The following is a 20770-nucleotide window of genomic DNA, read 5'->3' as shown; positions in this document are numbered from 1 at the left end:
CTACTCAAAAAGTCCTTTCTGGGTCCATTACTCCACATTTGGGTTTAGCCCAGAGGTGATTTTTTAAGGAAAAAATGCCTTTTGGCATTTTTGAGCTGTGACAGCGTAAAAACAGACCTTTAGAAAACACACACCCAAAAAGCATTACTATTTTCAAAAGTCCAGTCTCAAAGGAAAAAAAAAAAACAAAACGGTGACACCTCAGAGCTACAACTTGGCCTGGCAGTCTGTGATGCAAGAGTTAGCAGGGAAAGCCACCAGACTGATAACGCTGTAGGTTTCAAAGGCAAACCTTGACCCAGGGTTTCTTAAACAACCCCCTAGTCCTAACTCCCAGCAAAGCTGTCAGGAGAAAAACTTGCCAGATGTAATCAGGGAGAGCCATGTGATACAGAAAAAGTGCTATTTCGGGGGAAACTCACTTTTCATTTCCTAGCTGGGGTTTCAACTTGTAACCTCCACGCCGCCCCACAAGAGGCGCACGCTTACACAATCGAGTAATAAAGGAAGCTTCCTGGGTAAACCCTGACATATGAGCAAACATTTTCCACAGGTATCCTCTATAATGCCTACCTCTCACATTTAACCATTTTTAGGCAATTGTGGTCATTAGTTTAAGTAAACTTCCTGCTCTGAGAATAGCCAAAAATAGCAACAAAAGAAGAAAAATTGCTCACTGCATCTCAAGGCACACAGCCTTCACTTCGCTACCCTCCTATTCAGTTATTTTTATATTCCTTTGTAGTTATATTTCACTGATTTAGACTCACAGGGCGAGGGAGAGGCAAGGAGGGCAGAGGGGGAAAATAACCAACATTAAAGGCTGAATTATAGTTTTATTACTTTCAACTATAGAAATTCATAGGGCCTTGGGATATTCATCATTAAGAAAGATCTGTGATTCAATGATCAACCGGATGCATGCAAAGGGGAGCTTCTAAAAGGCCTGCATGAAAACCACTTTAGAGTTAGAAAGATCCTCTGATAGAGCTCATTTAGCCCATTTTCCAGTTGAGAACATCTGAGGCCCAGAGATGGTAAGTGACTTGGCCCAGGTGACACAGCTGATTAGAAACAGAGCTTAAGTCTAGAACCTCCTCAGGTCTGTTGACTCCTGCCTCCAAAATGACTCCCCAAAGTTTGTTTATGACTAATATTTCTCTGACCACATTTATGGGGAGAAAAGGCCTGCGACACAAACTTCAGCCTAGTCCAGCATTAGCAAAACTTCTTCATTAATAGGCTTCTACCGTGTTTTCGTTTTAAACCAAGTCTCTCTGTCAAAACACTGTAGCAGTGTGCCATGGTGGCAGGTTGCTGTTTACAGCTGAGGCCTCAGATAATCACTGCAGACAGTGTGACTTGTGCTCTAGATTTGTTATTTCTAAAACTGTTAATTAAGTCAAAACAAAGAATAATGTTACACACACACACACACACACACACACACACACACACACACACACACGCACACACACACACACACACGCACACACCCATCCGGACTCAATAAACTGCAGAGCTTGGGGGATTTGGTTCTCTGGCATTAAGAAAACAGTACTTACGAGTTAACCAGAGTGAACACATACATGATTATTACAATTCCAAAGGACTCTTGTTGAGCAGCCAGTGGACCAGAGGCTACGGGAGGGCAGAATCAGGCGTCTGCCTCATTCACTGGTGGGGCCCTGCTACCTGGAGCAGGTTTGGGCACCCAGTAGGTGCACTGAAGGAAAGCATAAACATGAATTGGACAAGTTCTCTCGGATCTTTGTTCTAAAACCTGGAATACAGTAAAATTAGAAACCAGACTTCTGCAGGGTGGGTTTAAAATGGCAATTTCCAACCGTTTCCAGGAACCACTGCCCTTGAAGATGGGGAGACTGAAGGGGTCAACAGATGATGCCCAGCCCTCCTGGGGAAGAGCTAGTCTCATCTAGCACTGCACGGGACATTCGCGTCTGCAAAACGCTGGTAAGTCTCCCAGGCCCCTTCACCGGCAGCCTTTCTAGGCAGTTCCCTTCCCAGCAGACTGGTACTACCAGACATAGATTTGGGGATGGGGGCATGGTGGATTTTGGGTTTTTTTAAATATGTCAATACATCAAAGGAGACAAGGACAAAGTTAATTAGGACGATTCATGAGCCTTGTTGATTGAGAAAGCTGCATTCCACTTTAGAGAGCTTAAAGGAGGCTGGGGGACAGGTGAATAAAGAAGGTGGGAGAATAGGTAAAGGAATAAAGTTGGACTTCAAGTTTTAAAGCAAGCGCTGCTTGCAACACAGATGGACCTAGAGATTAATCAGACTACGTGAAGTAAAGCCAGACAGAGAAAGACAAATGTCATGTGATATCGCTTATATCTAAAAAAAAAAAAAAAAAGATACAAATGAACTTATATACAAAACAGAAATAGACCCACAGACATAGAAAACAAACTTACGGTTACCAAAGGGGAAAGGGGGTTGGCGGGAAGGGACAAGTTAGGAGTTTGGGATTAACATTCACACTACTGTTTATGAAATAGATAACCAACAAGGACCTACAGGATAGCAGAGAGAACTACAGTCAATATTTTCTAATAATCTATAAGGGAAAAGAATCTGAAAAAGAATATATATATATGTTATATATAACTGAATCACTGTGCTGTACACCTGAAACTAACACAACACTGTAAATCAACACTTCAATAAAAATAAATAAATAAATGAAGCAAGCGCTACTTGGTCCTATTCATAAAGGAGCTCATGCAGAGACACGGCTGTATTGTGCATCCAATGGCGTTTAGAAACCTCCCAATAAGTTAACAAGTGAAAATTCATAGTTGCTCTGTCCATTAAATCGTGTTAATTTTATTTCCAGCAATTACAAATTTACATTATTGAACCAGTATTTATTTTTCAAACTCATTTTAATTGGACTGCTGATGTGATAAGCTCAAGCCATTCTCTCAATGCCATCGGCTGCTTGCATTTCTCATCAGAACGATATGACTACTGTATTCCTTGACTTTTTCTATTATTAGAATTGTCATTTGACACTTTACATCCTTGCAAAGACTTCTTAAAATACATTATTAAAAGCTCTTATGTCCATATAGAAACTCAGGTTTATAGGATTTACTTTCAGCGAGTGTTAACCAGAGAAATGAAAAGCTAGGTCACACCAAAAGTCTGAAATTCTGAGGATCCACCATCACCTCCAAGTTGTCCACTTCTTATCGACATGGTCCGTTATATTCTGAGCTAATATATCTAAAGTCACTGTTTCCACCAAGGAAACCTGAATTTCAGGTGTGCAATACTAATGACTCTTTACTTCAAAGCGAGGACACTTTACAGTGGCATAAAATACTGAACACAAGTCACTAGTTGCTAGTTCGGTGCGAGCTAGGAGGTAACGAATTCATAGCAGTGCTCCGTTTAGGGAGAGAAGGAAGATAAAGAAGATAAAGACATCCTCAGTCTTGTAGGCAACGATCACCATGAACCCAAAAGTTCGTATGATCGTACTACAGTCCGGGAACGTCCTTTGGATAATAACTCCTGTCCTCGTGGTTTTCCACCTCACAGGGACTCCTCCCTCCTCTCCCCACCTCCTCCCACAGAATTAACGGTCTGTCCCCCTCATCCCTGGGCATTTTGTACATCCCTAGGCTGCAGCTCATGGCCTGTATTTTGGGCAAGTCTGTCTCCCACTCTAGATAGGGAGCCCCTTGAGAATACGCACCCTGCCCTGCTCATCACAGTAGGTATTTAATAAATGACTGAATAATTTAGTCAATGAATGAATGATACACATAGAGGTCTAAACATAACACATCTGCCAAACTCTCTGGTTTACCAAACACTTCCACAGGCTTTACCTCCTCCTGATTTTACAGGTGCCGGCACGAAGGCTCTGAGACATTAAGTGAACTGCTAAATCCATCCAGGTATTAAAACGGCAAGATACAGGACCTGATTTCTGTGCTTTTTCTGGAGAAAACAGATGGCTGTCATTATTTTGTTTTCTAACACAATGACCTCTGTAATATTTAAAAAACACATCATAATCCCCCCTGCCCCCCAAAAATATCACTCCATTCTAGAGCTCATACTTCTTCTGATGGCTGGGAATAAGGAAGAAATAGACACTCAATGCCTTATTCCTGTTTCCCTTACTGAAGTGTAAGCGCCTCACAGGCAGGGACCGTCTCCAATTTATCTCTGCATCCTCCTCCACTTCCTGGAATACTGACTCAGACATGGGAGGGGCTAACACCTATCAATGAATCCACAAAATCCAATCCTGTAACATTCGATGACGAAGTGTGAGCAGCGGGCTGTCTGCAACATGCACCGGCCCACACATTCAACTCCTGGGTGCGAGCAGCAAGTTCCAAGGTTCCAAATGTCAAGGGAACGTCGAGTGGCTCCTAGGTTTGGCCATACCTCTGAGCCAGCCCCACAGTCAGCTACCCGGTGTCCCGCAGAACCCTCCTCATCCCAGCCCTTGTGTGGAGCTCCCCTAATCAAGGTTAACAAGAGAAAGGAGAGGATGTCAAGCAGGTGAGCTTGCTTCCAACGGGCCACAGAAGAATGGTGCTCTGAGCAGCCGAGAGAGGAGGGAGGACAGGAGACGCCGAGATGGAGACGGTATTAAAGACGCCCCTCCTACACCCTCGGTCTGTCCCCAGAAGCCTGAGAAAGGAGTGTTAGAGATGGGGATCATTTCCCTTTCTCCCCAGGGTGAGAGCAGCCTGGCAAAGTCCAGGTAGACAACAGGAGGAGGTTGCACTGAAAGAACAGATGCACAGAAAGGGAGGAGAGGGTGTGTGTCAGACCTGGGGTCTGGCTTAATCCTCTCCCTTTTCTCTGGACCTGGTGCTCCGACGCAAGAAAGCCCCAATTTCCCTCCAAACAAACCAGGCCTAAGTTTGGTCCAGCTCTCGACAAGTGGGCCAAGTCATGGGTCCCACTGGTGGAAACACACGTTATCAGTGTCCATCAGAACAGTCATCTTGAAGTGCACCTGGTTCCTTATCACTGACATAACCTACACACACCTTCTCTACCTCTTGGTAGCAAATGCTATCACTCCATTCTTATACACTGGCCAGAAAGATACCCGCAGCTGTACTCAGGTACTCAACTAGGTGACAAGCAGGATGCTGTTACACAACTTGCCAAAGTTCTGCCCATCCTGCCAGACCTCAGAGTGCCCTGAGAGCCCCTCTGTTGGTGTATCTAAATCAGGCTCTTACCACTGCCTTGGCACTGGTCTCTTTGACATTCTTGACACCAGTGAGCCTGTACCACTCCAGCTCTCTTGATCACTGAGACAGGTTAGAGCCGGGGTGACAGAAGCAAGTGTGTGGTCTGGGGGACCCTAGTATCCAGCTCTAATCGCCCCATGGAGCTGCTGCTGCTCAAGATTTCGTATTAGCCAAAACAGGCTTGTTAAAATCTCCTTAGACTGAGGGCTCCTTACACCCCAAGGTCCAGACCTCGCAGAGTATTTTTAAGTACCCAGTGCCCCACCCCACACACCCTGTGGGATAACTAGGTTCAACATTTCCTTTTGTCAACTTTCCAAAGCCCTAGTTATAAAAGGCAGTGAGGACAGAACAGACAATTTGACAAGAAACCCCACAGCCTACAGGGCTGAGACACACCGATATCACCAGTGTGAGGCCAGCTAGCTACCTCCCCAAGATGTGGCCTTTAGTTCTCTGCCCACGACCAAAAACAGCAGTAGCTGTTGCCAAGGGAGACAAGGTGACCCAGAGGCGTGGGCACAAAATCCAGGGATGGAAATCCACTTTGTCTGGATCCGCCCAAGGAACTGGGTTTCCCTAACTGAAAAAGATGGAAAAAAATCTGCCTTAGCATTAGGTCCTTGCCAGGCAGGTAGAAGAAGATGGCCCAGTCCTAACGGAGTCATGAGAAGGCCAAGTTAACTTGAACTCTCAGAGACACCCAAAGCGTTCATATGCCTCAGGCTGCGCAGGACTTTGGAAAAGGCAGGCCGTAGCTATGCTTCCCCAGAGGGCAAACTCCTACCTTGCCAGGCCTCTCCTCCAGGCTGTCACCAGCCCAAAGACTGAACACTGGCAACCTTACCAACAAAGATCCGTGGGGCCCAATCCCCCTGGCTAACACTGCTCGAGCCGTCAGCAAGGAATGTATTCAGAACCTTCAAAGGGAGGAGCAGCCTGGGCCAGCAGAAGATGCACATTTGGTCAGAACTGCATGTTTGCTAGGCCAAGCCCTTTTCACCTCTCTCCTCCCTAGGTTTCTCAACATTAAACGTGGGATAAATCTTAGGCCTAATTACCTGATCTATTTTCCAGGAGTTTCTTTTTCTCGATCTCATAAAAGCATGTGAAAGTCCTTTGTAAACTGTGAAACACTTTACACAGCTGCTCCTTTTATAATTGATAGCTTTTTTTTTTCCTGTTTCAAAACATAAAGCACTTGTCCTCGATGTACTCAGGCAGGTAAGAAGGCAGGTTTTGCAAAGCCTTCCCCAGGCTGGAGAAGTATGACATTCATTCACCCTACTCCCCACCCTTCACCCAAAGGAATAAGGAAGAATGAAGAACTAGGGCTGGGACCGGGACCTAGGGCTCACTGACCATCACATCACACCACCTCCTGTGAAGTCAGTTCTGGCTCCCGATCACACACCCAGAACACACTTCCCGGGCGGCACACTGCCTTCCCTCCCGCTTTATGGACTGGATCCACCCAGTTTTGAAAAAAATTATTATTTTTCAAGTCAGCACTCCCACCATATGTGGCATTTATTTCCCGAGGAGGCCTGGGTTCCCGTGGACAGATGTTGCTTTGTGCCTGCCTGACACGGATGGCAGCCCTCGTACAGCTGCCCCAAGCAGGTGGCCAAGGATGGAGTCTACTCCTGGCCCAGCAGCAAGGATGACAATTTCTGTGGGGCTCTGGCCTTGGGGACCCTCTGCTCATTGCTCTGCAGCCTGGAACCCCAAGAACATCCCCTACTCACACACACGAACTCTGCCTTGCTTCACAATAAGACTTTTAAAGGGGGCTGAGAGGGAGGGAACAGGAGGCTAAGGTGCCCCCCCAAGACACCCCAATTCCCAGCCTGGCACACCTCAGCTAAGAGAAGGCCGTGGGGAGTGAAGTCACTGACCCCTTCTACCAGCCATCTGTGAGCTCCCGCCTGACCTAGCTGGCGCGAAGTGGAGGATAAAGGAGATCCAGACAGATGGCAAAGCGCTTTGGGAAGGAGGGCTCTGTAGGAATGCGAGGGCCGATGCGAGGCCCACTTTGGGGTGCGTGTTGTTATATCAGCTCTGAGCCCCGTCCTTTGGGCATCCATCCGCAATCTCAGACTGAAAGGTGGGCAAAAAACAGTCAGGGGAGGTGGAGGACAGGACCCCACTCTCTGCCACTTAACTCTCTCATCTGAAAGCCAGCGCCCTGCACTGCAACTAAAAGTGCGTGTGTGCGGAGGGGGCGGGAGATTGGCACAACCGAATCTAAAAATACTCGATAAAAATGCTAATCCCGAAGGCAAAGAGAGAATGAAGAAGGAATCTGTCAATCACGAGGCTCCCGCTCCTCACCCACAGCCCCAGCTGTACGGACTGCATTCCTGTCGAGGAGGAAAGAAGTAGGGGGACAGGAATGAAGAAAAGAAAGGGAGAGACACCACCACCTCCACGAGCGCGGGCCGCGGGGGCGGGAGGCGGCGGCGGAGGAGGGGCTCCGGCCAGCGGAGCTGAACAAAGCGGGCCTCAAGTTCTAGCCCGCAGCTCCCCGGGGTGGGGGCGGCCGATTCCTGCAGCACCCCTTTCCCGGAGGTGAAAAGCGAATGCGAGGTCTAGGAGCGCGAGTGCCGCGTGGAAGCCCCAGGCTCTGAATCTTTGCAAATATAGAGAAGGTTTTGTTTGGGGTCCCCCCACCCCCTTCCTGCCCACGTTCCCACCCCCCTTACACGCGCGCGCGCGCGCGCACACACACACACGCTATCCCTCCCGCTCCTATCCCCACCAGGCCGTCCTCGCCACGCCAGGGGGCTGGACGGGCGCGCCCCAGCGTCCCTCGGGCCCCCACCTGGGGATGGTGATGCACTTGGTGTTGACGTTCTGCGTGGTGATGGCCTTCTCCAGCTCGTCCAGCTGCCCCGTCTTCTTGAGCTTCTTGACCAAACTCTTGACCGCCTTCTCGCACCACTTCTCCTCCTGCCCGTTCTGCTCGCCCTTCTTCCAGCCCAGCAGGCGCTTCACGATCGGGGGGGTGAAGGGCAGGATGGACGACATGGCTGGGGAGGGCGCGCGGGCGGCGAGGAGCGCCCCCGGCGGGGCTGGGTGCGGCGGGACGCCGGGGGCGCAGCGGGGTGCTCGGCCGGGGAAGGCAGCGGCCGCCCAAACTTCGCCTCAACTCTCGGCGAACTTGCCGGTGCTCCCGGCCGGGCCGCGGCGCTGCAGCCGGCGGGGCTCGGCGCGCGGCCCTGCGCCCCGGGCGGCTCCCAAGGCGGGGAGAAGGGCGGAGGGGCGGCGGGCGGGCAGGCAGCAGAGGCGCGGGATCGGGAGGGCCCCGGACGCGGGGCGGAGACGGCGGCCGCGGGGCTCGGAGTGGCAGAAGAAAGTTTGGGTTTCCGCACGGGGTGGCTGTTTGGGTGCCACCTCCAGGAAGGAGAGTCCAACTCCCAGCCAAACTTTGCTCGCCTCGCTCGCTTTGATGCGCAGATCCCTCCGCCTCGGTAGCCTCGCCTCCCGCTGCCCTCCTCCTTCCCGGCTCGCTCGCTCGCTCGCTCGCTCGCTGGGCCGGCCCCGGGTTTGCGCCGCGCTCCCGCTCCCGCCCGCTGCCAGTCTGTGTTTCATGCAAATCCGCGTGCAGCCTCCTTTCCAAGCGCTGTCACCGCCCCCTTGCCGCCGGGGCTCCCCGCCTTCTCCCCCGCGCCCTGCCGCCTCCTCCCGCGGGCGCCCTGCCCGCCCCCCGCCTCCGGGAGGGCGCCCGGCCTTCCCCCGCCCGGAGCGGAGCGCGCCCACGTGGGCGTCCGGGGACGGCGGCGGCCCGGGCTGGAGCGCGCAGGACCCCGCGCGGCCCCGACCTGAAGGCCGGCGGGCGCCAGGAGGAAGTCGTGGGAAAGGAGCGGCGAGAGGGGCCCCAGGCTGGAGGGCCGGGCTCGGGCCGTGGCGTCTGCTCTCGGAACCCACACTCAGGAAGCTCAGTTGGAGTGGCGGGCCCGAGAGCGTTAGACTCGCACGAACGAGCGCCGTCCGGCCGCAGGCTGGCGGTGCACCCCCGGGAGGACCCCGGTCCGAGAGAGGGCGCGCGGAAGGCTTAGGCCCAGGAAGTTGGGGCGCGCACCGAGACGCGGGCGCGCCGATCCCGGTCAGGGGCCTTGGCGGCGCCGGTGACTCTAGGGCTGTTTTTATTCTCGCACCGGTGAGATCATACCGGCTTAGAGCCCCGAGACCGCGCGAAAGAGGGATTAGTGAGAGGCTCTCAGAAGTGGAGATTTGGGGACCCCAGTGACTCCCTGGATAATAGCTGGAGCCAGGGAGTCCCCTGGGCCTTGGGAACCAAGTGCCCGGCAGAAAATGGGCCTCAGAGACATCTGTTGAGTTCAGGAAGAAATGAATGGGGGCGCTTTAGAACTTATCTTTGGAGGAAAGGTTTCATTACAGGGTGTTGGAATCTTATGATAAAGAAAGATCCGAAATTCGACACCAAATAAATAGGAGAGAGAGCTTTGTTTTCAAAGCTGTAAACTCGCAAAAAGTGGGGCAAAAGGGCAGTATTGGGGAACCTTATGTATTCCAAATTAGTTTTGGTGGGAAGCAAAGGAACACCGGGATATTGGGGGAGCTCTGGGGTTTTTCTCCCTACCAGCACACTTCAGGGGCATCTGCCCACAAACCCCTCACTCAGCTGCTTTCAGGAGTTACCCCAGGCCCCCAGGGCCTTTCTCCTGCTGCCCCTCCCCCTACCAGGCCTCTAGGCTTTGTTTGTTTTTAACAGCAGGAAACCCCCGTGGTGAGAAAGAAGTTATCTGCAAACCCTCTAGCGGGTGGGGAGTTACAAAGCCCTGTGAGGTGTGGCCTAATCCACAAAGTCAGCCCAGAAACTGCAGGGGTCCCTGCCTGGTAGGAGAGAATGGCCTCTCACAAGCCTGTCAGCTGCTGGGGCTGAGCGCTGGGCTTCTCGCCCTCCCCTCCTTCTAACTCTCCGCCTGCTTGGACCTTAAAGGAGAATCCCTGAACCCCAACTGGGGCTTAATGACCTGGTTCCCGTTCCTGGCTGGTCCTCGGGCTAACCAGCAGCCACTGTAATCCGGTTTCACTCTCTTCCTGCCAGCCCTCATCAAAAAAGAGAAGGGAGAAAGGCGATCAACATTTATTGATGGCTTTCTTCATTCCAGGTAGCCTGAGTGCTGTCCGCTGGTTTCACCTTCACAGTGGCTCTTGGGGTAGATGTCCCTACGTCTCCCATTTACAGATAAAGCACCTGAGGTACAGAGATTATAATAAGTACTCGAGAGCCCTAGCAGCAGAGCTGGGATCTGATCCCCGTGCTTTGGGAGGCCTCAGTCCACATTCTTGCCACTGCACCCAGCTAGCTGCCTTATAGAGTCGTGGAGGGTGAAGGTGACACCACAGATGGAGCTCTTTGCAAAACAAAAGTTCTTTACACAGGTGCACTATTGTGATACTAGAAGAAATGTTTGCTCACCTGTAAAATGGAGCTAGAGATAGCTTTCCTCTCAGTCTCCTAGAGCGGTTGTGGGAATACAACGTGGAAAGCTTTGCAAACAGTCGAATGCTGTAAAGGAATAGAACCACCCCTTGGGGCCACCATTAGTGCCATGGAGAGTCGTGCGGGGCGGGGGGGGGGAGCAGGTTTCGGTTAGACATGCACATCTACGGAGTACCTCCGTGTTGCCATCCTACTCATTTCTGGGATGCTGAAATGAAAGATGAAGGTCCCTAACCTCAGGAGCGCACGGCCCAGAGAAGCACCAAGGGGTAGGAGGTGTGTACCCGCATGAAAGGGGCCCTTGCGGTCATCCCAGTAAAACATTCATTTTCACCTGAACATCGAATGAGGCAGGTCCCACTGTTGAGAGGCAGGCAGATCGAGCTAAAGGACCTCAAGCTTCATCAATGGCTGACCTGGCTTCCGATCCTGGCTCTCTTCATCCCTTCTCTCCACTGAGCGTCTGTTCTCTCAGCTGTAAGAATGCAGCACACAACTACGAATGCAGAAAGAGCATTAAAATTGTTCCCCTTCGGTGCAAGGCCCTCATTTTACACAGGCAGAAGCCATGTATGGTGAAGTGCAATGTGTGCTGTGGAGGTAAGGAGCCCGAGAGAGATCTGAGGATTGCATGTAGTGGAGGGACCTAGCGTGTCCCTAAGCCTCTGAACTGTAACATGGAAAGGGCCCCCGGTTCAGCCCTCTCATTTTCCTGAGGGGAGGCAGTAACTTGTCAGCAGCTAGTGTGGCTGAAACATGCTTTCCTGCACTTCCTTCATATCATGGGACAGGGACAGCTGTACGTGAAGAAAACAGCGCTGGACCCATGTTACAAAGCCAGCAAGCACCGTTTCTGGGCTGGTTCTTTCTTCTCTGGCCTCCGTTTCTCCACAAGAAGAGTTGGAGAAATCAGCCCAGTTTCACAAAGCAGTGAGGAGCGCTAAGGATTAGATTCCTCCGGGTGCCAGGAGGACCCCACATGCTCCCTTGACTTTGGGCAGTGAGTGGGTGGGTAGGTCCAGATGGATAGAAACTCTGTTCTGGTGCCTGGTCTCCTGGGGCCCAGCCAGGCTGGCTTCTGCAGAGGTTGTCCTTGGAAGGGACATGTTAGCCCGGTTAATTTTTCATCACGGTAAGTGCAAAGTTCAAGAGAGGTGGGATAGGGCCAGAGGCAGAGCCTCTGTTTTCCTGGAAATAGTTAGTCCTATGGGGGAGGAGCCTCACAAGCGGATTTGCCAAAAGGTTTTCATGTATTTGGAGTGGCTCCCAGGTGGAACACTGGAAAGAAACAAACACCTGCCTTCAATTCTGATGATTTTTCCAGTAGCTAAAGGGTGTTTAATCAATAAGTGAGTGAAGCAATTATACTCCAATAAAGAGCTATTTAAATAAATAAATAAATAAATAATCAATAAGTGGTGAATCTAGAAAGAGCAAGAAAATTGTTCTGTCTTCATTTTACACAAACATAAAGTGACATCTGGTGAAGGGAGGGCATTCACAACCTGCAGATAAGTCAGGATCTAGTCAGGACTAGAACTTTCATCAAAGGGCCCTCACCCGAGAGAGTGCCTCTGTCTGCAGTCAGCCCCCATTTTTTAGCTCTTTCTAGCACTTTACACACGTGAGCTCTCCTGTGGCACCAGACGGACTTGAGTTAAAATATCTAGTCTCCCGTTTCCAGCTGTGTGACTTCAAGCAAGTCCCTTAACTCTGTGCGTCAGTTTCCTCATCCATATAATGGGAGTAATAACAACATCTACCTCTTAGGATTGCTGTAAGGGCTCAAATAACCATGTAGAGAGCTTTCTAAAAGCACATAGAACATTTTCAATACACATGGCTGGTGCTCTGCGTAGAGTACTGTGCACAAGTTAGAAGCAATGTGTTCTGCGTACATGAGACAAATGGTTGGACCTTAAAAACAGTTCTAGGTGAAGACAGTAACACACAGAATGAAACAAATAACACAATGCTACTTATGTAAAAAATTACATAGACACAAAACAACTGTATACATTTTGAAAGAAGTCATACAAACAAGATAAATATTGAATCACCTCACACGCATTAGGATGGATATTACCAAAAAAAGAGAAAATAGCAAGTGTTGGTGAAGATGTGGAGAAATTGGGACGCTTGGGCACTGCTGGTGGGAATGTAAAATGGTGCAGTCCTGTGAAAATGGTATGGCGGTTCCTCAAAAAATTAAACATGGAATTAACACTTGATCTAATAATTCCATTTCTGGGCATATACCCTAAAGAAGTGAAAGCAGGGACTCAGGTATTTATACAGCCATGTTCACAGCAGCGTTATTCTTTTTTTTTGTTGTTTGTTTTGTTTTGTTTTGTTTTTTTGCTGTACGCGGGCCTCTCACTGTTGTGGCCTCTCTCGTTGCGGAGCACAGGCTCCGGACGCGCAGGCTCAGTGGCCATGGCTCACAGGCCCAGCCGCTCCGCGGCATACGGGATCTTCCCACACCAGGGCATGAACCCGTGTCCCCTCCATCGGCAGGCGGACTCTCAACCACTGCGCCACCAGGGAAGCCCAGCAGCGTTATTCTTGATAGCCAAGAGGTGGAAGTAACTCTAGTATCTACTGATGGATGAATGCATAAGCAAAATACAGTATATACATACTGTAGAATATTATTCAGCCTTAACAAGGAAGGAGATCCTGTCATATGCTACAACATGGATGAAACTTGAAGGCCTTGTGCAAAGTGAAATAAGCTAGTCACAAAAGGACAAATACCATATGATTCCATTTACGTGAGGTACCTAGAACTGTCAAATTCACTGAGACAAAAAGTAGAATGGTGCTTGCCAGGGACTGGGGGGAGGGAAGGAGGGGAAGTAAGTGTTTAATGGGTATGGGGATTGAGATGGGGAAGATGAAAAATTCTGGAGATGATGGTGGTGATGAATGTACAACCACGTGAATGTACTTAATGCCACAGAACTGTACACTTAAAAATGGTTAAAATGATAAATTTTATGTTATCTATATTTTATCACGATAAAAAATAAAGAGAGAGAGAGAAAAAATATACATTGAACACAACAAAATAAGTGTTTGAGGGTGGGCATATGGGAATTGGAGAGGAGGCTAAAGGGGGAAAATAAACAAATGGATCTGTGAACCTGTAATGATGGAGTACTGCGTGGTACTGAGGAGTATGTTAACCTCACCCTCTGCTGCAGAGCTGCAATAGTACAACGTGCTCAGCACATGGTAGTCAATATACTAACTATTCTCTAGTTTGCTCAAAAGACAGAGCCTTTTAGTTTCTAGCACCTTCCAACCCAGTGATGGTGATATCTCATATTTGGAGAACCCAGTCAAAATCATTTAAAACGCCTGCCTCAGGGCCACCCCTAGGACCATGCAGGCTCAGACACTGCCCCCACCTGACAGTTTAGGGAACTGAGGGCTGGGGGAACAATACCCTTTGCAGGTCTGCTCTATGCCAGGCTCTGGGCCAGGACTTCAAGGATAGGGTCTTGTTTGAAGTTCTCAGTCCCCAAAAGATGGTTGCTATGGTTGCTACCTCGCAGAGGAGGAACCAGAGACTCAGGAATTTAAGTTGCTGTTGTCCAAACTGGACGGCTGACCCCTGACTGCCAGCCCAGCAGGTTCCTGGGGTTGATTACAGACTGTCCCTGGGAGAAGGGGGCTGGGACAGAAGGAGCCGGGTGCAGATACTGTCCAAGGAAGGTAAGGCGAGAGACCAGTTCTGACTCGAGGAGATTTGGGGCAGGGGATTGGACTTGGGGGTAGGCATAGCCAACCGCCGCTGTGTGCAGACCAAGGCACGGGGCCAGGGCTGCGGGGGAGGACAGGATGGGCCTGTGGGCAGGCGGTTGGAGCCCAGGGCAGGGTTCACAGAGCTATTTTGAGTTCTTCTGCAGGAGCTCCTTCCCAGCGTTCAGAAATTGCAGGCCTGGGAGTTAGGGACCAGGATAGGATGCCGGTAGGTGTAGAGTTGTGTGTGTGAGTGTATGTATGCTTGACTATACCATCTGTGTATGTCCTGGTGTGTTGGTCACTCTCTCTGTGTACAGAGGTGTTGTTGAGATTCAGGGGTGTGTGTGTGTGTGTGTGTGTGTGTGTGTGTGTGTGTGTGTGTGTGTGTGTGTGTGTGTGTGTGTGTGTGTGTGTGTGTGTGTGTGTGTGTGTGTGTGTGTGTGTGTGTGTGTGTGTGTGTGTGTGTTAGATGTCTCTGTCTGCCCATGCCTCTGAGATCTGTCTTGTTCAGATCACATTATTTCAGAGTCCAGCCCCATATGTTTAAGAGAAATGGATACACGTTGTGTGAATTTTCTCCCTCGGTTCATGTGTTTTTGTGTCTTCGTCTTTGCACCTTGTACGTATGTACGTTTGTAGAGGTCACTTTATTTGCTCTTTCCTATTTTCTGGGATAATAAGAGTCACAAATGTGGCCTTGGCTCAGACCCAGGATCTCCCTCAGCCCAGTGTTCAATTTACAATGTGGCCCTAAAAAAAATAGTTGTTGGCAAATTGTTGGTTCATTATAATTGCATTTATTTTTAAAAGCACATGTGCATATGGACAAACACCAAGGAGTGGTGTGTTGAAATAAAAATATAGTTCTAGAAAGGCAGTGAGATTGTATTACTTTTAATATATTGCAAGTTGTTTTTACACTAGAAGTGAATGGAATATACTATATCAAGGTCGTACCTCAATTTAAACAAAGATTTTGAAGAAAGACAGCAAGGTGTAGGGCGAAAGCAGAGTTAGGTCTCTCCGGGATAAGGAATGTGGATTCTGGAGGGTGGAGGGGAATGAGGCAGGGGTGGCTTGGACTATCTGGTCAGGTCTGAGAGGGGTTCTGATGCTCAGGGCGGCGGGCGGGGTATGGGGTGGGAGGGCTGTTAGGGCCTCTGTGTAGTCAAACACCGGGCGTGTGAAAAGAGAAGAAAAGTCCTCACTGCTCGAAACAACACACATGTCTAGAGTACTCTGTCCCTTAGACACAACCCAGCATCTGGAAACAAACCTCCTGGGGTTGACTCAGACTTTGAAGGAATGAAATGAAAGTCACAGGAATATGGAGAAAGCTGTCCCTCTCCCAAGCGATTCAATCTGACCAAAGGGAGGGACACCAGCTAAAAGAGAGATGAGTTGGATCATTGTTGTTGTTTAAAAGAACCACGTTACAGGATTCTATTTCTATGAAATGCCCAAAATAGGCCAACCTATAGAGGCAGAAAGTAGATTACTGGTTGCTGGGGTGTCTGGTGGAGGGGTGGGGTGGGAGTGACTTCCGGTGGGTACAGAGTTTCTTTCTGGGGGAATGAAAATGTTCTCAAGTTGACTGGGGTGATGGTTGCACAGCTCTTTGAATATACTAAACCCCATTGACTTGTACATTTTTAAGCGGGTGAATTGTATGGTACGTGAATTATAGCTCAATAAAGATGTCTTTAAAAATAATAATAAAGGGCTTCCCTGGTGGCGCAGTGGTTAAGAATCCACCTGCCAATGCAGGGGACACGGGTTTCATCCCTGGTCCGGGAAGATCCCACATTCCGCGGAGCAACTAAGCCCATGCACCACAACTACTGAGCCTGCACTCCAGAGCCCATGAGCCATAACTACTAAGCCCGCGTGCCATAACTACTGAAGCCCGCGTGCCTAGAGCCCATGCTCCACAACAAGAGAAGCCACTGCGATGAGAAGCCTGTGCACCGCAACGAAGACCCAACACAGCCAAAAATAAATTAAATTAAATTAAAAATAATAATAATAATAATAATAATAAAGGCTAACACATATTGAACGTCTCACAAGTGCTAGGCCCTGTTCTCAGTGCTTTACGTGGATGAGATGAACTCATTTAGTTTCTACCACTGCCCATGGTTGGTGTTATTATCGTCCCCTTTCCAAAAGAGGACACTGAGGCATGGCGAGGTGACGTCAGTGAGTAACCTTGCTCAGACAAGCCAGGCAGCCTTGCTCTTGCTCTTAACCACGATGAAGACAAACAACCACTCACTAGAGATAAGCACACTGCAGTCCCCTAATTTTTTCATGAAACATATCATGACCATCTTTCTTTGTCAAGAAATATACATTGACTCCATTATGTTGAATGTGGAGATTCTGCCGCATGGATCTATCCTAATTTGTGAAGCCAGTTTCCCACAACTGGACCTTTAGGTGGCTCTCCATTTTATCTGGCATTGTAAGAAGTGCTGCTTTAAACATTTTTGTACGTATGCATCTGTGTACATCTCTGATTATTTTCTTAGAAGAAGTCCCTGGAAGGAGAATGGCTACTTCTGATGCTGTTACTAAACGGTCCCTGAAAAGCCATTGTACCAGCTTATCCTCACCACACCAGCTTTATACAGTGAGAATGCACCTGGGGCAGAATTTTTCTTATCGTCTTACTTAGTCATCAATAGCTCCATTCAGCTTTAGCTATGACTTCTTTGTTTGTTTCCTTCTGAAATCAACACATGAAAAAGGGTCTCTGCTGAAAGACCTCTCAGCATGGAGCAGAGGAGTCATAGGTGAGGAATCACAGGGTGGTGTTGTTGGCAGGCAGTATAAGGATGCATTTTTCGGTCTTCTTCCCCTTCCCTCCCACAGGTATTGGTGTTCCCCACGGCCAGGTACTTGCTTCTTTCCTTTTACATCCTCTCCCCTGGTGATCTTATTCACCCTGAGTCTCACCTAACCTTTATAAACTGACTCCCAAATCTGAGTATCTGGCCCAAACCCCTCTCCTGAGCTCTGGTCTCAAACTGTCCCAGTTTGACTGTGGGAATTAGAGGCCCACAGTCATCTCAAGTTCACGTTCAGAACTGAGCACATCAGCTTCCTCCATGAACCTCTTTCTCAGTCCTCCATCCTCAGGGGCATCACCATTGTCTCCAGTCACCCAACTAGTAACCTGGAAACTCCTCCCTTCTTTCTCCCCTACATCCAGTCTGCCACCAAACCCTATAGAATCTGCCTCCCATCTCCCAGCCTTCACCTTAATTCAGGCCCCTATCACTGCTCACCACCAATTATTACAATAATTTTCTAATTGTCTTCCTTCTCTACTTGCAGCCAGAGTGAGCATTCTAAAAGCAAAAATCACATCTACATCTCCCTGCTTTGTAAAAAATACTTTCAATGATTTGTAAAAAATGCTTTCAATTGTCTACAGCAGTGCTGTCCAATAGAAATATATGAGCGTGACCTATGTAATCTTAAATGTTCTTGAGCCTATGTTAAAAAAAGGAAAAAGGAACAGGTGAAGTTAATATATTTGATTTAACCCAACATATCCAGTATATTATCATTTTAACATGTAATCAATATAAAAACTATCTCTACTTTTGTGTGTGCGCAAAGTCTTTGAAATCTGTTGTGTGCTTTACGCTTACATCTCAATTTGGACTGGCCACATTTCAAATGCTCAATAGCCACATGTGGCCAGTGGCTACGCTGTTGGACAGCACAGGCCTAGAGAATAGAGTCCACAGTCCTTCATACAGAGTGAAGGCTCTGAGTGATGGGACCCAGCCTATCTCTGGCCTCAGCTCTCTTGCTGTGCCCATATCACATCCTCTCTCCAGGCACATCACAAATATCCCTGGTTCTTCTCATACCACTGTGTCTTTGCTCATACCACTCCTTCTGGCCTTTGGTGTCCTCTCCATCCCTTCAATCTCCACATCCCACCCCTTCAACTAGATGAACACTCCTCCCATCCAAGACTGGGTTCAGGCATCACCCACTTCGTGAAGTCTTCCCTTCTCTGACTATCCTGTTCAGACCCCTATGCTGATACGTAGGACCCATTAGGGCATTTATCTGTTTAATTAACTGATTCATTACAGTAGATTTTAAGCCCTTGAAAGTCCAAGACCTCGTCATATTTTTCTCTCTGCAACACCTGTGCCTGAGCCCACTGAAGGTACTTAATAAATGTCTGGTGATGAACTGAATTAATAATGAGGAAGCCGAGGCCCATAAAGATTAAGTGATGTTCCCACAGTCTCATAACTAAAACCTGGTATCCTGACTTACACCGCAGGCTCTCAGCCCCGTGCTTATTGGGCCACTGGGTTAGGGGATGTCAGAAAGCCAATCTGTAGGGTATGCACGTAAGGATTTACATGAAGATCGGTTTGAGGTGCCAACGTCTAAAATCCAGGCAACCTGGACCACAATCTTGCTATTTCTGGTACGGACTCGGCTTCTGTTGCACTCTATTTTACTGCCCTCAAACAATTACGAGGAAATGACGGGGACCAAAAGAAACATAGGAGCAGAGTGCCTGATGGTACACAGCCCTTCATCTGGACTGACCTCACCCACAGATGAAGAGAATGGCTGTGACTTGGGGAGACATTTTCTCTGAAGTGCTTGAAGCCTGGTTAAGTGGCAGGAGAACTGATCGACTAGACTGCCACTGGGGAGGGGATGGGGAGGGTGAAGGGTCTGGTTCTATCAATGGACCTGCTCTAACTCGCACATTATTTACAGCCCCAGTCTCAGTTTCCTCATCTGTAAGATGAAGGGATTGGATTGGCCTTGGGTATTATAAATACAAGACTCAAATACCCTCCTTTGCCTGACCTATGGCAGACATTACGAATGGCTTTTGAGTTCTTTCCTGCCTTGGAATTCTTCTTTAAACTCTGCCAGAGGCTGTCATTCCTCTAGCTGGAGCCTGCCTGCCTCTGTGCCTCTTCTAGCTCCAACCTTCGAATTCACTGATAGAGACACATCCTCTGATCTCTGGGAATCCCCTAACTAGATGCAAATGACTGTGGGAGGAAAACACCTCGAGTTCTTGTCAGCTTCAATCGACAGCTAAATTCTCAGGGCCCCTTCCTGCCATGGCCACCCAGGAGGCCCAGAAGTGAATTCTAGGAGAGGGGGTGGTAGGAGGAAAGGGTGTGCACTTGTGAGCCTGTTGGGCCCGGCGCCTGAGCTTCCACTGTAGGCACCCTTGTTCAGGGCAATGGGTAGAAGAAATGCCCAGGGAGGGAGAGCCTGGCCTCCTGCCCTTGGGTAGCGTGCAGCTTAATTCGGGAGCCAGAAAATACAAGTGCTGTTCCCACTGACTTCAATACGCAGAGCAGCACTCATCTGTCTAATTAACGGATGTGTCACCAAGTGTCCAGGACGAAGCAGCCTCGCAATAAATATTTGATTGAATTAATGAAAACAAATGAACGTACGCAGGCACTAACGACGCGTAAGCTTAGCTGGCGAGGGTGGAGTTGAACTCCCAGCCAGCATGGACTCGTATTTTCACAGTTCTCTCCCTCCTCCCCTCAGATTTTTCCAAGTGAGGCCGTGTTACCTTAACTTAATGTCTAAAACACACACAATTATACACTTCCCTCAAACTCAAACCCCACTGGCCATGGTTTTGTGGTGTGTTCCACCTTCATTAAGTGTATTTTTGCCTCCGATTTTAGTTTTTAAGCAGATCCAGGGCAGTTTTAAGTAGGAAAACATTACCCATACGATGCATCTACCTGGGGTTGCGTCAGGAAACTAAATCCCCTTGTGGAATTGCATCTTCTGTGAAGAGGTGGCTTCCAAGCCCAGCATTCTATCCATTCCGTTCAGGGCTAGGAGTGGATCCTTCTGTGGGAGACTTGTCCACAAGAGACAGTCAGCGTCAGGGGTCGGTCCACGCCTGGGCAGGTGTGGAAATCCCAAACTTGGATGTTAATTAGGAGAGGGAATAACACGTTTTTCTTTTGCTGTCCCTTTAAGCTGGAACTAAGGAAGGTTGCTGAGGCCACACATATTCTCCCCCCACGCCCCCTCCATGTGTGCGCATGCGCACACACCCGTGCTGGGCTGGCCCGGACTCCCTGCCCACACCTCACACAGTACTGCTTAGACACAATCCTCTTCTGGGAAGGGGGCACACCTCACCCAATTTAGAAGATGGGGGCTGAGCACCCACTACGTGCAAGGCCCCCTTGGTAGATCGGGGGACACAAGAGGCACAGCAAGAGGGCGCTTAGGCCAACCGCAAAGCCCC

At 49.2% G+C, this 20770-nt stretch overlaps 1 protein-coding gene across 3 annotated transcripts in view; it reads right to left on the bottom strand.

The window, feature by feature from the left end:
* SMAD3 (SMAD family member 3) overlaps window positions 1-8833 on the bottom strand; it is a 115360-nt gene extending 106527 nt beyond the window's left edge. For all 3 annotated transcript variants that reach the window (XM_060152851.1, XM_060152822.1, XM_060152832.1), the window contains exon 1: window positions 8086-8833. In XM_060152851.1, the coding sequence (XP_060008834.1) occupies window positions 8086-8291 (206 nt within the window). In that variant the 5' untranslated portion in view covers window positions 8292-8833. The remainder of the gene's footprint in view (window positions 1-8085) is intronic.
* Window positions 8834-20770: the final 11937 nt, after the last annotated feature.

Source organism: Lagenorhynchus albirostris, chromosome 1 (genome assembly GCF_949774975.1).
Source record: "Lagenorhynchus albirostris chromosome 1, mLagAlb1.1, whole genome shotgun sequence".
NCBI lineage: Eukaryota > Metazoa > Chordata > Mammalia > Artiodactyla > Delphinidae > Lagenorhynchus > Lagenorhynchus albirostris.
The sequence above is the reverse complement of the archived record's forward strand: the minus strand, read 5'-3'. Positions and strand labels throughout refer to the sequence as shown.